This window comes from Platalea leucorodia (assembly GCF_965183815.1).
Source record: "Platalea leucorodia genome assembly, chromosome: 12".
Taxonomy (NCBI): domain Eukaryota; kingdom Metazoa; phylum Chordata; class Aves; order Pelecaniformes; family Threskiornithidae; genus Platalea; species Platalea leucorodia.
In genome coordinates, this window is record NC_138834.1 from 7,463,932 (window position 1) to 7,480,787 (window position 16,856).

The window sequence follows — 16,856 nt, forward strand, 5'->3', positions numbered from 1 at the left end:
ATACTAAGAAAAAGCAGGTGGAGCTCAGTGCTGAGCTGTGCATTTTTATCCTTTCTTTCTCTGCATCTCAAAGGGCAACGTGTAAGATTAAATTTACAATTTTCTACCTTTTCATACCAGCGCAATAGTCTTAAAATAGATTTATTTAATTGTTTAAAGGAAATATTCTAAAAGGATGATGAAATGCATCATCCCCAGTAATTCTCGGTCTGTGTCTGCCCCGTTTGGGGAAGCAGTTCCAAAACCAAACCAATTTCAAGGCAGGAGTAATTGGGCCCGCAGTGGTGAGGGACCACAGCCAGCGAAAGGCAGAACGGGATGGCTGAGGGTAGGGCTTGCCTGTGACCATGCGCTTAAATGTGTTTGCGTTTGGCAGTTTACATAGTGGAAGTATTTGAAATCTGTTTCCCTGTTGATAAGGATTATTGTAACAGCAAATTTACAGTCACTTTTTAAACCATTTAAAAATCATCTGCAGCCGCTTGGCCTTGTTCATCCTGTGCTACACTGCATGATGGGTGTGAAAGTACCTGCAGGGTTCACCTGCTTTGCAGCAAGCTCACACCTCAGCACTCTGATTTCAAGGCCATCACTTCTTGCTTTTTATGGTCCCTGTGCTTCAATTTTCTGGTGTTAAGGATATGTTATGACTCACGGAGAACATTTTTGGGTAGATCTCAATCGTCATAGGCTTCATGGCTGTGTTTTCGGGGTGACCTGCCAGTAGTACAGCTCCACTGTCCTTCCAGAAGCCAAAGACGTGAAGGTGCCTTCGCCTGCTCAATGCAGTGAGTCCTTGCCAGGCCAGCTGCAGGTTTTCTTGACTGATCAGGACAGTGGGGTTTGAAACATCTGCGCAGGGTCTTACCCTCCCCATCAGGGTCTGAAGGAGCTGATTTACCAAGGCTGATGAGAGCAGCGTCTCACTCCAAGCCCTTTGGGCTGAGGAGTGTCTCTTGCCCATCTGTGCTGCTTCTAGCCTTAGTCGGTGGGGATGATTGCTGCTGTGAGAGATCAGCGCGGTGTCTTCAGGGCTTGGGGTGGCTGCAGGGAGTTTCTGGAGGTAGAACAAAAGTGTGTCACTCAAAGCAGAGAAAATGGTACATCCAGATGGCTGGGCAGCTGCTGTCTGTGTATGTAGTGGGTGCTGTGGGGAAATCCTTTCTCAAACAGGTTTCTCTTGACAGCTTAACCTTTTTATGTTTAGATTTTCATCATCTCTTTACTTTAGTTTCCCAAAGCATGCAGCTAAGAAGGAAAGACCATGCTTGGTTTTCCTGTAGGCATGTGGGCTTCAGTGAAGGTTTTTTTATTTTTCAATACTATTGTTATTTTTTTCAACCCCCCCCAAACCTTCCTAATTTTCCAAGCTGCCGGTGTTAGCTCCATGTAGCAGTAGCAAGTTTTGTGTGATATCCACGGGTGGCTGTGTTTCTCCTTAACTTCTTTCCACCTACTAGCTTTTCTACCCCCAAGAAAAAGAAGCGGGATGATGGGATGCGGGAGCACGTGACAGGCTGTGCACGAAGTGAAGGCTATTACAAAATTGATAAGAAGGACAAACTTAAATACCTCAACAATAGCCGAGCTTTTGCGGAGGAGCCTCCAGCTGACACGCAGGTGAGGACGTGTCCTTTGCTGACTGCCAGGGTGTGAATGGGATTTGGTTTTCCACGGTGTCACGCACGGTGGATGCTTTCTGCCTTTTGGCAAGGAGGGAGGTGAAGCTGTTGCTATGCCTGTGTTGAGTTGGTCATCCAGGAGCTGCTAGGGGGGTGTTAGTGTTTGATGTGGGATGTTTTAGGAGGCCATGCATTTTGCGGTGATGTGTTGTAGCACAAGGGATTGCTCACAGGGAGGCTGCAGGGTGTTGGGTCAGCTTTGATCACCCATTTGTCCTCTCAGGGTATGAGCATCCCTGCCCAACCTCATGCTTCCACCCGGGCTGGCTCCGAGAGGCGGTCAGAGCAACGCAGGCTCCTCTCCTCCTTCACTGGTAGCTGTGACAGTGACCTGCTCAAGTTCAACCAGCTCAAGGTAGGTCACCCTGGGGATTGCTGCTTTGCATAGGGGCTGGTTGGGAGCAGGCTGAGGCCAGGACGGGGCCTTCTGCCAGTTTGGTCTCACCTTGGTGATGGCCATCTCAGCATTGGGCACCACTGTGTGTGCCAGAAGAATGGTACCTGGCTCTGCTGTACTTCCATGTAATCCAACTTGATACAACAGTACAACTTAATACAACGTGTAATACAAATAACTTACCTAAAGAAATAGGAATGGAGCAGTCACAGGGAAAAGATGACATTTAGTCCGCTGTGCTCGCTTGTGAGAAGTAGAGACATGAGCTGGCTGATAAATGGCTATAAATAAGTATATGGTGATTACAGAGCTTGAGCCCTAGTCAAAACCATCATCAGGTTTATGCACAACAGAGACCGATGGCCTCAGAGGGTCTGTTCTCCCCGGTGTGTGGTCAGTGGTAAAAACCCAAGTACTGCAACTCTGTGGGACCTCCCATGACCTCTGTCCTGCCTTTCCTGCCACCGCAAGACAGAAGGAAACTAAACGGGGTTAAAGTACCCCAGCACTGCTTGTGGCTTGGAGCATGCTGTGGATGCTGGACCCAGGGAAGGCCTTTCCCTCTCTGTGCTGTGGCTAATTTGGGGTTGGGGTTTTGGGGTGTTTTCTTCATGCAGTTCCGGAAGAAAAAACTAAAATTCTGTAAGAGCCACATTCATGACTGGGGCCTTTTTGCTATGGAGCCCATTGCAGCTGATGAGATGGTGATTGAATACGTGGGTCAGAACATCAGGCAGGTAAGCTGGGCTGTGGGTGAAATCTGAGCGGAAAACATCTCTGAAAGAAGTGCTCGAGTATGACAGCTGGGGTTGGAGTCCCTCCTGTAAGGCATTAACTACATGAGCTAGGCAGAGGTTGGCATATGGTTTGGAGGTACAAGGGTGGGATTTTCAACAACCCACAGAAACTAATCACTCAAATCGTTAGGAGATAAGCTCTCAAGAAGCCCATCCTGAACTTCTGTGTTTTCAGCTAGGTCTGTGTTCTCTGGGGGTGTTTGGGATCATATATCTGTTGAGTGGCACAAGCACAGCTCAGGTGAGCGTTGTGTAGATCTCTGCTCACAAATCACTTCTGTGGCATGTCCTGACACAACACATGGGGTTTTCTGTAGGTCATTGCTGACATGCGTGAAAAGCGATACGAGGATGAAGGCATTGGAAGCAGTTACATGTTCAGAGTCGATCATGACACCATCATCGATGCCACGAAATGCGGAAACTTTGCCAGGTTTATTAATCACAGCTGCAATGTAAGTATCATGTTTTTTGCATATAATTGTACTCTGACATACTGATAAACCCATTGAGTCCTTGCTAACTTTGATTGGGGCCGTGTTCAGAAGTAGCAGGGGGTCACAGGGTTATGATTAAACGTTAATGAGCTGCAGCAGATCAAAGCAGAGTCTAAACTAGCATAAAGAGATTTGAGAGACCTGAGAAATGAAACACGCAGCGAGACAGAGTGCACTCAGAATCCTCCTGACTGTGTTAGGGGACCCTGACGGACACTGTTCAAACATATCTAACAAATATTTCCTTAAACCAAATTTTAGCATTGTTATTCTGTGGGAACAGTCTCCTTCTAGTGTCCACATGGGAAAAGTATTCTCTGCCCCGGCAGGTAGAGAAGCTGCTTTCCCCTCTGCTCTGTGCTGCAGTCTACACTTAAAGACTTGGCTGCCTGACCAAATTATTATGCATTAGCTGAGCTGCTCTTAGCCTGTGACAAACTTGGTGGAGCATCACCCAGGCTCTTTTGCACCACAAATGACCAGAATGTGGATATTTTGGAGGAGCACAAGGAGGGCTGCTCTGTTTTCTGGCTTCACGCCGCCTTCTCTCAGCTTCCCCTGGGTCCAGGCTCTGGAAGCATGGCTGAGGCTATCTAGGGAAAGGTCTGCCCTGCTGTATTTTAGCTTGGAATAATTGTGTGGAGGCTGGGAAGCCATGGCCATCAGGAGCCTAAATCATTGCCTGTTCTGTCACCCTTGCAGCCAAATTGTTATGCTAAAGTGATCACGGTGGAGTCTCAAAAGAAGATCGTCATCTACTCCAAACAGCACATCAATGTGAATGAGGAAATTACCTATGACTACAAGTTTCCAATTGAGGATGTAAAAATCCCATGTCTATGTGGCTCTGAGAACTGCAGGGGAACCCTGAACTGAACTCGAGGTTTCTCGTCACACTTGCACCTTCGGCCATGTCAAAACTGTGGTAACCAGGTGTGGTTGCACTTTGCCAAAAAAAGAGGAAAAAAAAAAAAAAGGAAAAAAAAAGGAAGAAAAAAAATTTAAAAAGGAAAAAAAAATTTAAAAAAAAAAAGAGGGAAAAAAGAGAAGAAAAAAACCAAGCAAGTTTCGCACTTCTGCCAGGATCATGAATGAAAGCAAAAAGCGCACATGCTTACGAGGACTGTTCATGTTTCAGGTGCTCTTTCCTTTTCAGATCCAACACGCACACAAAAAGGTGACTACCGTTTTGTGGCATGGTCTATCCAAACACTAGCTTCTCTGTTCAGTCCCTACATTAATGCTCCGTAATGGGATAATGGTACCTTTTTTTAATTGTTGTTATAAACCTTCATCTTTTCATAAATGCTGCTACCTTTTTCTCATCAGTTTTGTTGGTTGAAAAAGACATTCAACGTTTAAATGTGAAGCAGAGACTGAAAATGCCATATAGGGTTTGTTGGGAGCTTGATTGGCTGAAATTGCACAGATTTCTCAGAGTAAGCTGTAAATAAATGTAAGGTTGATGTTACAGAGCAAGCCAGAGGCTTGAGGGTGTGTGAATGGGTGTGTGCGTGTGCTTGGGTGCGTGTATGTATGGAGATGTGTCTGCAACGAGACTATAGGTGAACTGTCCTGCCTTTTCGTTAGGGATGAGCCTGAACAAGTCCCTTAAGCCAGACACCCCGGGGAAGAGTCAGGTCAGCCACAGACCTCAACTTAGCGCCTTGGGCTCGTCTCTAATTTTCATATGCCATGCTGGTATATTGGGGGATCAAAACCTCTGCACCTGTACGTGAAAAATATTTGGATACCGCAATCACTAGTAAGAAGACGAGTCAGTTGTGTAGCTGTAGCATCGTGGCACAGTGTGCAGCCTTTGGGGATGCCCGTTTCTTGGAGATCGGTTTGTCTTGCATGCAAAAAAGGCTGAGGCTGAAATTAAGTGGACAATTCAGCCCATGTTTACGCTGTAGAAATCTTACCCTCCTTGTAAGCATACACTACAGCCCACGTTTATAACAGGATTTTCTTCCTGTAGATGGGAAACAGGCTGATGTGTGTCTTGTATTAATTTTTCTCATTTTCGTCTGCATTTCCCTGCCCTTCCGGCATTTTACGTGGAGTATTTGCTCTGTCCTGGAATGTGGGAGATGCTTTCTGTGATAGGAGCGAGCTGTGCCCTGCTGCTCTCCTCCCTCTGTTACTCAGTAACTTGCCCTGGGGTGGTCCCATCCCTCCAGTAACAACATGGTAAAAGCGTACCCGAGAGCAGGCTGCAGGAGCAATCCTGTCCTCACCCATCTACAGCATGAAAGTGAATGCTTCTTTAAATTTGGAAGGCATATTTTGAAATGATTTTTCGATATATTTTGTCCTTGTAGATGTGCTGAGGTGAAGGTTGCAGTTCTTCAAGAGGTTCCATTTAGAAATGGGGCAAAACACCAAAGAAATACTTCTTTGGATGTGATCTGGAAATGTTACATGACCGTTCAGGTATAGACAGGATCAGTTTTTCAACTTGCATTGAATTTCTCCTGCTTTGAAAGTAGAGATTAGTTGTACTAAAACCTTTTTAATTGGCTTATAAGGGGAAGTTGCAATGTCGTCATGAAATGGGAAGATTATCTGAATAACTAAACATCTCCCCACAGAGCAAATTGCACAGCTGTATTCTTGTAGCCTTTTAAAATCAGTGATAATTGCTGTGTGACCACAGCTCCATGATCAGAGGTTACAACCTTGCAAAAGAGTTTCCTGGAATTTTTCTTCAGCTGTTATGTGCAATTGCCAGGCCCGCACTGCGGAGTAGAGCTTGTAATGTAGGTTAGATCTCTGCATCTGAATTTCTTCTTCAGACAAAAGGCCTGAAAGAACAGGAACACACAGACTTGTACCTACAAGCTGCCTTAATACCGCCTGTATTTCTGTCTGAGGGCGAGGAAATCGTTGCTGAGATTGGACAGTCCATAGTCTCATCTCTGTTTTTGTTTTGTTTTTGTTTTGTTGTTTCCCCCCCTCTTTATAAATCGCTCCAGCAATTGGGTAATGGTGACCCAGAACCTAAAATTCTGAGAAGCACAACTAGTTTCTGTCATTGAACGCTGATTGTAACTGCAGCGATGGCAGGAGCATTTGGGAGTTAAACCAGCTGCTCAATTTATTTTATTTTTTTTAAAATAAGGTTCATCTTGTTGTGTTGACGCTCCAATTGGCACCTCTACAGCTTGGCCTTTTACTTTCAAATCTTTGGAAATGCACGGAAGTTTCCTGTGTCTCAGAACTGAAGCCCCTGCATGCGGCAGTTCTGCTGATGTCCTTGGCCTTCTTCCTCTCTGGTCCATCAAACCAGTGCATTAACGGTGGTTTTGTGGGGGTGAAGACACCCCAAATGGCCCAGCCCCTAAATACCTGCTGACAGCTTTGTATTTCCCAGTTTATCTGTGTGCTCTGGACAGGATTAGCCCCTGCAGTTTGCCTTAATCTTTGTTGAGGAGAGGTGGGGAGGCAGGTCATGGTCTGAAGTGAGACCTACAGGTTGGGTTCCTTCACGGCATTTTTAGTGGCACCAAAGGGATTTGGATGCCAAAGACCATGAGCACCTAAATCGCTTGGGTACTTCTGAAACTGCCCATAACCCACCCCTTTTTAGGATCCCAGACAAATAACGTGAGTTTTTGGAAGAGCTGAGCTCCCAGTAGCACCCCAGGAGGAAACAGAGCTGTTGGACCCGCAGCACTTCTGAAAAATAACGTTAGTCTGGTCTCAGAGCCAAACCTGAGGCTTCTCTTTTCTTCCCCATAAATCTTGGTTTTCAGAGTCCTCCCTGTGCAGCTGCTGTCTCAAGCTCCAGAACTGCCACGTCCCCCAGAACAGCACATTTTACGGTGAGGATTATAAGCCTGGTTTAGTGATTTCCATGAGCTGCTGCAGTTGCCTGTGGCTGCCCTGTCCCTGCAAGCCAGCGGGGTCTGATCGGGGCCGGAGAGCCCTGCAGCCACGGACGCGCTTTTGGAAGGCAGCCCCGTGGAGATGCCTTTGTAATCCCTCCCAGGTACTTTGGCTTGTACTTAAAGGGGTGAGATGAGAGGAGAAGGGCAGAAGGCGTGCGATTAACACGCCAGCCTGGATCGGACCCAGCGTTCGCCTCCTGTGGTCAGCACAGGCGCCCCGGCACCCCATGGAAATAGTGGCAAGGGCTAAAAAGAAACCTCACCAGTGCATGCTGCTTTACAGAGAAATTTACTGGAGTGTTTTTTGTTTGCTGAAAAGCCTGTCCCCAATTTATTTTCACTTAAATTGAAACCTAAGACAAAAAAAGAGAGAGACGTTAGACTGTGCTCCCTGCAAAATTGTATCTCGTGAGGTGAAATGACCCAAGAGAATAGTGCACAAGTTTTGGAAATATAACTTAAATCTTTAGTTTCCCAACATGAAGCCTGCTTGAGTTCAGGGTGCAGATGCCTCTGCGGTTGGGGTTTCTAGGAAGCACGCAAATCCCGCCTGCCGCTGCCCAACACCTTCATTTATCCGTTTGGTTCACACCCCTGTTTGCAATTCCAGGTTGGTCCCAATAAGTGGTCTGTGACTATCGGGGTCCGGGAGGGGAAGGGGCTCATCTCGCAGATATTTATATTGTATAGAGCAGCTTATTTCTACAAGAAAAAAAAAAAAAACAAAACATTTTTAAACTCCAAGGAAGTATACAGTAGTTTCAGTTCTGGTTTTTGTGACCTTTTTCAGGGATCATTTCAGTGCATTTCTGTATAAAATAAAAATTTAAGGAAAAAAGGATTTTGAAGTATAAAAAAAAATGCATCTTCTGTACATAGGCAAACTCAAGAATCTTCTCTTCGAACACTGTTTCTTGTAGAAACATGTTGAAATTTTTTTGCTGATTTCTTTGTACTTCAAGAGCATGTAAATAATTTATTAAAAGTGACTATTGTAATTTGGAGTTCTTTTTAAACAGATTCCAGCTCTAAATCATGTCGAGGAGATGGGGAGGAAGAAGGACTAAGTATAGCAAAGGAGCTGGTGACATTTACAGCTTGTGTCAAGCTTTGTATAATGTAAATTCTGTATAAATATGTTTTTTGTCAAATAAATAGATGGAATTAGAAGCATTAAGAAACTGAAGACAAAAAATTGCCAAGTCAAGGCTTCTTCTTTCCCCCCCCGCCCCCAGTCTGAAACCTAATGTGCAAAATCTATTTATTTCAAGCGAGGAAATGTGTACAGTCTAATAGACAACCTAAAATGTATTTATCGAGTTTGCAACTGGATTTTTTTTTTTTCAATTAATTATTTGTTTTGTTTTTATGAGTTTCCTCCTTAATTGCCACTGTAGTATTTGTCCAAGTGAAAAGAAACACATCATAACGGACACTCTAAAACAAATGGGCAGTTTTAAAAGCAAAATGGAAGAACACCCGGCTCCCAATCCTTGCAGTTTTCTGGTTCTATAAACAGGTTGTTTTAATTCACAGTGTGAAAATAAAGGGCCTCCTTTAAAAGGGGGCAGGTAAAATGGTTTGCAATAAATGGGAAAAAAAAAAAATTTTTTTTTTTTTTTTAAGTTCCTTAAAAAAACAACTCTGCTTTGAAGATTTAGGATTTCTGCTTTTTCTTTCGTTAAGCAAATTTATAAATTTAGGGATGTTTTGTGCATATAGAATCTGTCACCAGTATGTATCTTGTTTTGAAGAAAGTGTTTTTGTTGTGGATGTGTCATGCTGTATATATTTGTTCATATTTTTGTGAATTGAATACTATGTACCATTGTATTATAGTAACTTTTATAAAGCAAACCATAAATATACTGACTTTTCTTACAGAAAAATTATGTTGTGCTTAATGTATAGCCAGGGCAGCTTTTTGCTCTCAGAGCCGTGCTGGGAACCATGAGAGCTCAAAGAACCAGATCCAGAAAAAGAGCACTCCAAAGAACTGCTTTTCAGCAAAGTTTGCTGAAAATATTAATTCTGGTGAGCAGGAAATTACTTTAAGCAGCATTATATTGCATGAAAGAAATACGTGAGTGATTTAAGTTTATGAACTTCGAGAAAATTTTCTTCGTATTAAAAATCCTTCCACCCCTTAAGAGCTGAAGCACAGCCAGGCGCTGGCCCCTTGCCACCGCGGGGCCGGGTGTCCCTCACCCACCCGACCTCAGTGGTGCTGCTGGGGCAGGTGAGGTGTCCCTGCTTCGGCAGCCTCTGCCCTGGATTTTTCAGAGTTCACATCTTTTTTTTATTTTTATTTTTATTTTTATTAACTTTATGGAGGCGAAAGCCCTTAACCTACAAAGCAAGGTGTTAGCGTTGCTGGTTTGGGTGATGCTGTAAGGCTGTTGGGGCCAGAGGCCCTTTGGTTTCTTTTTTTTTTAATCATTTTATCCAAATGGGAAGTGAATTCTGTTACCTGCGCTTCACAGGAGCGGGGAGCCAGGATTGCTGCTGAGCATTGATGCAGATGAAAGCGCAGCCGGGAGCCGGCCCTGTGCCCCCCGCCCGCCCTCGCTGCGGGCTGCTGCTGCTGGGAATGCGGTGGTGGTCAAAGCGGCTTCTCTGAGCTTTAGAAAAAGAGATACCCGAGCAGAGGCGGATGGGGTGGCTGATGGAGGAGACAGGGGAGAGCCTGGGCTGTAGGTGACTTCCCAGCTCAGTTCTCGGCTTCTATAGCTGACCACGGCGGCTGAAGGGATGGGGGTGCAGGACGGCCAAACCTCGCAGGGCTGGTGTGGGGCAGAAGGCAGCAAGGCTCAGCCTGGAGGGTGGACGGATGGGGCAGGGGCTTGGGCTGGTGGAAGGACTCGTGTCCGAGGAGCCTGTCCTGAGCCGGGGGCTTGGCAGGGGCTTTGGCTGCTTGGGGTTTGAGCAGCTTCAATGCTGGGAAACTTGGGGAGCAGCGGTGGGTGCACCGGGGCTTTGGAGGGCAGATGTGCAACAGTGGGGAGACCTGGGGACACCAGAGACCCTGAGATTTTCTTCAGCAGTCGTGTACTGAGGTCTGCGGACTCCTCGGGATCGTTAGACCTGCAGCCACAGTGAACGTGGGGTAGAGGGGCTCCAGCCCTGACACGTTAACTTACCAGGCACTCAAGCTGTGACAGAAAAGGGTTTTATTGTGTTGGAGGGGAAAGTCCCCTTGCAAAGGACAGTGACAACACCAGAGCGATGCCCGGAGGGGACTTTGCGTGTGCAGCTGGGATCTGAGCCAAGGAATCGCTGCCAATGCCAGCAATTACTTCTTGAAGCACAGGAGAAACCCCAACCCTTGTCAATTCAGGAATTTACAGGTATGAGAGCAGACTGCATTGCCTTGGGAAGGCTGAAATAGGTAAATTCGATTAAGTCTCATTCCAAAATGTTGTAGCTACCCTAAAACCATGTGTTTAATCTCAGCAAATTCAAATTCAAGATTGAGTCTAAAAGCAATTAAAATAAAATCTTACAAAATGAGACGCACAGAGAGGCAAACGCCTCCGTGCTTTCCTCTCCCAGCCTCCTGCGTAGCTAAAATTAACAGAAAACTTTGGATAGGATAAATTTAAGCACTCCCAGTTGTTTCTTCTGTCTTCCTCCATAGCTGCGTGTCTTTGGCACATGCCTTAAATCTGCCCTTTGTTAAGAATTCGGTGGTTTGGATCAGATTAAACTGCTTTTTAAGAGCGTTTGCTATTTCCCACGCTCCCTCTCCCAGGAAGTCACTGGAGGGCAGCGCCGGGGCTGGGTCAGGGTAGGTGTTGAGTCCTTTTACATCTCCAACTTGGCAGCAGCTTCCCTGGGTTTATGACACTTAAGTCTGGGCTATTTACCAAAACATGGGCCGTTTCCCGGTTCGTGAATCAGCTCATTAGGGGCAAGGGTGGCATTTTCTGCCATCCTCTAGATGTGCTTGGTCTCCCCGTTGGGCTCCAGGACGGTCAGGTTTCCTCTCGCGTCTTGATCCATTTCTATTGCTTCAAACAGAGACTTGAAGTTCCCAGCGCCAAAGCCCTGCGGAGACAACAACGTTACAGACCACGGGGACAGGCAGCGGGTTCGTCAGCTCGGAAGCGGCTGGGAAAGAGCAGCACCGAGAGCGGGCTGGGTGACGGTACTTGATGGCCCTGAGGTCTCGAAGCCAAGATCATCGTGAAATCCTCAAACCAACCTGGTGGTTATGCCGCTGGATAACCTCCAGGAAGACTGTGGGTCTGTCTTGAACTGGTTTGGTGAAGATCTGGAGCAAGTAGCCTTTCTCATCAAAATCCACCAGGATTTTCAGTTCCTGGAGAAAAGAAACAGGGTGACAGCTTGAAAACCCACAGAGGAGCAAGGGGATCCCTCTGCATCACCCTCATCCCTGCAAAACACTTTGGGGAGCCGATCCAGCCCTGGGCAAACCTTTTCCCTCTCAGGCCGGTCTGACTTACCGCCAGCTTGTCGATGTTCTCCTTCACTTTGATTTTGGCAGTTTTCAGCCTCTCCCGCAGCATCTGGTAGTAGCTGGATGGCACATCCATGAACTGCGTGCCCCGCTGCTTCAGGTTGGTGATCTGCAAGGCGGGGGAGACCCTGGTGTGGGTTGGGCTTGGGGCTCGTTTGTGGAGTGGTTTGTGCCGAGAGGATGGCCCGGGACGGACGGTGTCGGGAGGCAGAGTGATACTTTCCCATGATATTGGCCAACATCGTGCACAGGAACCTGTCCCCCCATCTCGCTTTGAGCACCAGGAATGGGAGGGCCCAAGATGCCCTCTCCAGGCAATGCAGAGAGTTGGCCACCGTGCAAAGATGCTTCATCCCACCCTGACCCCCCAATACCTCTGGAGGCCCTTTGGTCCAGAGAGGAGCCCAAAACCAAGTGCTCAACAGCAGCTGGGCTCAATCCAGACCAGCATCTGCCCCAGGCAAAGGTGGGTGATGTGCCACGGTGGCTCAGCCCAGCAGCCCGGGCTGCCCGAGCTCCCCACCAGCCACCCTCCAAGGACAGCACGTGCCGTCAGGGTCCCTGCAGACACCAATTGCTTTAAGCTGGAGGGACAGGCATCTGCCAGCAGCTTGCAGGTGCAGGCAGGTCCCCTTCCAGTGACTTGCTGGGCAGTTAATCCTGGTTGTAAGACAACCACAGCACTAAGCCCGCTCAGCCTGCCCGTGTCCTCATACCCCGATGGGGGTCATAGTCCACCACCGCCCTGTGACGAGGAGCGGGCCGGGGCGGAGGCAGAGCGGTGGCAGGGCAGGACGGGCCGGGGCAGGGAGCTGCCCGGGGCTGCACTCACCGCCGAGATGATGTCGGAGGTGTTCAGTGCGATGTGCTGGACTCCAGCCCCTCCGTAGTAGTCGATATATTCCTACAGGGAAAAAAATGTCACCACGTGCAGTGCAAAAGGCTGGATGTGGGCTTAAAAACATGAAAGCAAAATCAGCTCAGAAACACATGAAAAAAAGACACTATCGGTGAGATCAGGGGTAAACAGGCGCTGTCCCAGCAGCTCCCCCAGGGTTTGGCAGCCCTTGGCAGACCCAAGCAGAGCCAGAGCTGCTTTCTAGCAGCCACCTTAGCACAGCACGGCTGCCGGCTCCCAATCACTGACCCCTTGGTCCCTTTTCCTTCAGCAAAGCCCCGCTCGAGGCAGCGGCAGCCTGATGGATCAGCCACTGGCGTCCACTCACCTGAATCTGGGATTTCTTCTTGCCGAGCGCCGGCTCGTTGATGGGCATCTTAATGGTTTCTTCGTAATTGGTGACCACAATGGAGCGCAGGGCGCTGAACTCGGTGTGCAGCTGCTTGTCATCCACCGACCAGAAGCGGTGGAAGAGCAGGTTCTTCTGGTACCTGCCCAGGCCACAAAGGGCATGATCAAGTCCCTCGCTCCATCCCCGCACTAACGAAGTTCTGCTCTGGCTTAATTAGCCTCAGCCACCACCACTGGAAACAGTGAGACCAGCAGAGCAGTGCTGCTACTCCATCCCACCTCCTGCCAGCCCTCCCCACTCTTACCAGTCCGCCACTGGGACCATCTGGAGGTCGGGCTGGTTCCCCACAACGTGGTCAATGAAGTTGAGTTTGGCGCTTGGTCTGTGGGGAGAAGCCGGGGGTGGCTCTCAGCTGGGCTCAGGGGCACCCCACAGCGCGAGGGGCTCCGGGGTGAGGCAGCGGGGACCTGTCGGGCTCCTCGGTGGGACATCCCACCGGCGCACGGTGGCAAAGAGCTGGGTGGGACCCTCTGGAAAGTACTCACAGCTTCGGCAGCAGGGGGTCCTTGAAGAGGGGCGGGTGGTACCCGGGCAGGAAGAGGCCCTTGTAGTTGAGCTTTTCTATCAAGGTGTGGGTGGTGTCACCATACTACAAGAGGGGGGGAAAGCGGTTGCATGGTGGCCCCATTTTTTCGGGGACCTCCCGGGTCCAGCCTACTCCCATGGACCCCGCTCCGGTGTGGGGGCTCAGCCTCCGCAGCTGCCCTGCCGCTTACCGTCTGGATCACCGCGAACTTCACCTTCCCGAATTTGTCCTCCTCCACCCAGGGCTCCTTCACCACCACAGCTCCACGCTCCTTGGCTTTCTGGGCAGAAGGAGAGAGACCCCCTCCTGCTGCAGCTCCCCCGGGCGGGAGGGAGACATTCCCAGACCCTTCCCCGCCTCCCCTTGCCATTTTGGGGTGCCGTGCAGGAGGGAGCAGAGGGGCTGCCTACCTGCACGATGAAGTCGCAATCCTCCACTTCGAAGGCGATGTCCTTCACCCCATCACCGTGCTTCACCAGGTGCTCCCCCATCTCTGCCCAGAGCAAGAGCAGCCGTGGGCACGAGCAGAGGTGCTTTGCTCTGCCACGGCCCTCTCCCACTCTGTCTCCTGCCACAGCCCCCCCTGGTACCTACCCTCATTCCCTGGGTTGAGAGCAGATGAGAGAACGAACACGATCTGGCGAGGAAGAGGAGGACAGGTGAGGGATGGAGATGTGGTGGTGCCCCCAGGCTGGGGCAGATGCACTGCAGGCGTGGGGTTTAATGGTGCAAACAGGTTTTGGCAGCACCCGCACGCCCGACACTGCCTCATCTCTCCCCAACCTCCACCTGGGCAGTAGCACCTCTGCAAGGCGCTTCAGCCCCCTTACCTTGTCCTGCTTGATGGCGTGTGAGACCACCTCCCTGCTGCCGGTCTCCAGCCCCCGGTACGCCAACTCCTCGAACCCCAGCTTGTTGCAGTAGTAGGATGCAGCCTGCGGGCACGCGAGAGCCGCCCCGGGTGAAGCTGCGGTGCCGGTGGCCCCCAGTCCCAGCGGGGCTCCCCCCAGCCAGGGCAGCACCAACAGCCCGTGGGGACCGGCCACTGCGGCGTGTGCAAGTCACACGTGTGTGTGAGTGTGCACACGCGTGTGTGTGCGCAGGGAGCAGCCGAGCTTGTCTGCTTCCTCCAGCAGCCCAGGAGGAGCAAGCAGAGGTGAGAAAGGTCCATATTGGGGAAAAAACCCCAAACTCAGTGGGAAGCGCTGCCTCCGGAGCCCTCCCGCACCCAATGCGGCCAGGGACAGGCAGGGCGCAGTGGGTGCAGGGTGGGTGCACGGCCGGGCAGCCCGAAGGGAGCCACCGCTGATGGGGGAAACATTTCTGCCCGTCTCCTGTTCATCTGCCAGGCTGTGCGAAAAGCAGACCAGGTTTGAAGCAGAGGGATTTTTAACACGCCAGCAGCCTTTTAGCAGTGAATGATGGAGAGCGGCTACCATGACGCCCTATCGCTCTGCAGGCTGGTGACCACGGCTCGAGCCATGCCACGTGTGCCGGTTTGCATTTTACGGGCCCTCCCGCGCACACCCCCGGGCAGCCGCCCCTCTCCTTGCGCAAGGGCCCCCAGGGCCGTCGGCCAAGGCCGTGGCAGTGGGCACAGGCACTGGGCCAGGGATGGGCTCAGGGGACGCTGGCACAGCCCCGACCCGGTGGGCTGCCGGGACAAACCGCCCCCCCAGCAGCCAATAACCAGAGCGGTCGCCCTGTCCCGGCACGGCGGGCGCCCACCCGGCTGGCCGCAGCCTCTCACCTGCTTGGCATTGCCGACCCAGAAGGTGATGGAATGGAAATGGATGAAGCGGCCTCGCAGGGGCTAAAGGGAAGGGGAAAACAGAGCTGAGAGCCACTGCCGCAACCTTTCCCACAGCGCTGCTCATCTCTGGAGCAGGGAGAAGCGGTGGCTGTGACCCTGCAAATGCCTCTCCTGCAACTGCATCCGAATGAACTGGGTGAAACCCCAGCTGCTGCCCTGAAACAGCGATTTTCCAAAGTGCTTTTACAGTCAGGTGCCACAGGATCCCACTCTGCGGGGTGGAAGGTGCAAAGCCCTGGCTCGCCTGGGGCCGCGTTGGTCCTGGTGTTCCCAGTGCTCCCCGCAAGCGGCCCCCCCCGGCGCTGGGGCTGCCCGGGCACCGCGGCCAGGGCACGACACCCACCCATGAACCTTGCTGCGTTAAAGATTAATTCTCCCCCCTCAAACACTCTTACACAACCTCCAGCGCCGGGACAAATCCCCCTTTGCTCCGTTCCCCACCGCCATCCTGCCGGGGCTGGCTGGAGCCAGGCACGATCCCGCCCAGCCTGCGGCACCGGGCGCCCGGCCACGATGTGCACCGGCAGCTTTGGGAGCACTTTATGGGGGAAAAAGGTGACGAATAGGTGCAGCAGTTGGAAATAAATGTGGCAGCAAATGAGGATTCTGTTTCGGCATCGAGGTTGGCTGGGAAACACCCATCGTCTCCCATTTGTCGCTCTCCTCCCAAACCAGAAAGAAAAAGGAAAAGAAAAAATTGCCATCATTAGTGGTGCTTTACAACAAGGAACCACGTCCTGTGTGGCCCAGCCAGAGAGCCGGTTTACTTCTGATTTTACCAGGTAATCAAGGAGTAAGGAATGAATATTATTTGCATTAACACAGCTGGTCTTTCACACCAGGCAATGGGGCAGGACCGTGGACACGAAACGGCTCTTACCTTTTCTCCCTTGTCTGTGTAAGACGTCTAAAAGAGAGAATCAGAAAAGAGAGATGTTAGCAGTTCAGGAAGGTACCTCGGCCCCCAGAGAGCTCGAGTCCAAAGGTCAGTGCATGAGGAACAGCTCTTCTGCACGACTTCCAGCACAGCCACTGAAAAGTCCGAATTCAAGCAGAGATTAAACCCAGTAAATGGGCAGCGCCAGGATGCTGAGATGTCCCATTTAATCCCGAGATGTCCCATGCCGTCGAGCCCCAGCCATTAATTTAATTCCCATCCGCTGCCCCTCACCATTTTTGTGACCTGGCGATGTGACAGCGGCAAAGAGAGCGGGAGTCCAGGAGGACATGTAATATAGTGGTGGGACGGGGGAAGCTCCTCCTCGGCTCCACCTTCTCCCACCCCCAACCCGAAGCGTTCACGACCCAGAGATGTGTTTGGTTTGGGCTGGGAACTGCCAGCATCGTCCCGTGGGTGGCTTTCCGCGGCCATGCCACGGGGTGCTTTGCAGCCCTGGCTGTGGCACAGCAGGGTTAAACGTGGAGGATGGTGAGCGTGCAGGCGTGCGAGGCTCGGTGGCG

The 16,856-nt window shown here is 50.5% G+C and overlaps 2 protein-coding genes across 2 annotated transcripts in view; one reads left to right on the forward strand and one right to left on the reverse strand.

Annotated features, from left to right (window-relative positions):
- Positions 1–9,056, forward strand: part of SETD1B (SET domain containing 1B, histone lysine methyltransferase) — a 55,118-nt gene extending 46,062 nt beyond the window's left edge. Inside the window, exons 14-18 of the mRNA XM_082325140.1 lie at positions 1,454–1,620; positions 1,906–2,037; positions 2,697–2,816; positions 3,194–3,331; positions 4,076–9,056. Of these exons, the coding sequence (XP_082181266.1) occupies positions 1,454–1,620; positions 1,906–2,037; positions 2,697–2,816; positions 3,194–3,331; positions 4,076–4,249 (731 nt within the window). The 3' untranslated portion in view covers positions 4,250–9,056. The remainder of the gene's footprint in view (positions 1–1,453; positions 1,621–1,905; positions 2,038–2,696; positions 2,817–3,193; positions 3,332–4,075) is intronic.
- Positions 9,057–11,202: 2,146 nt separating this feature from the next.
- HPD (4-hydroxyphenylpyruvate dioxygenase) lies at positions 11,203–14,238 on the reverse strand (the record flags this gene model as incomplete). The annotated part of the gene is made up of 9 exons (XM_082325463.1): positions 13,993–14,238; positions 13,773–13,862; positions 13,542–13,645; positions 13,301–13,378; positions 12,973–13,135; positions 12,579–12,650; positions 11,733–11,855; positions 11,471–11,587; positions 11,203–11,313 (listed from the first exon to the last, which is right to left on the reverse strand). The coding sequence occupies exons 1-9, from the start codon at positions 14,071–14,073 to the stop codon at positions 11,203–11,205; spliced, it is 939 nt and encodes a 312-aa protein (XP_082181589.1). The 5' UTR covers positions 14,074–14,238.
- Positions 14,239–16,856: the final 2,618 nt, after the last annotated feature.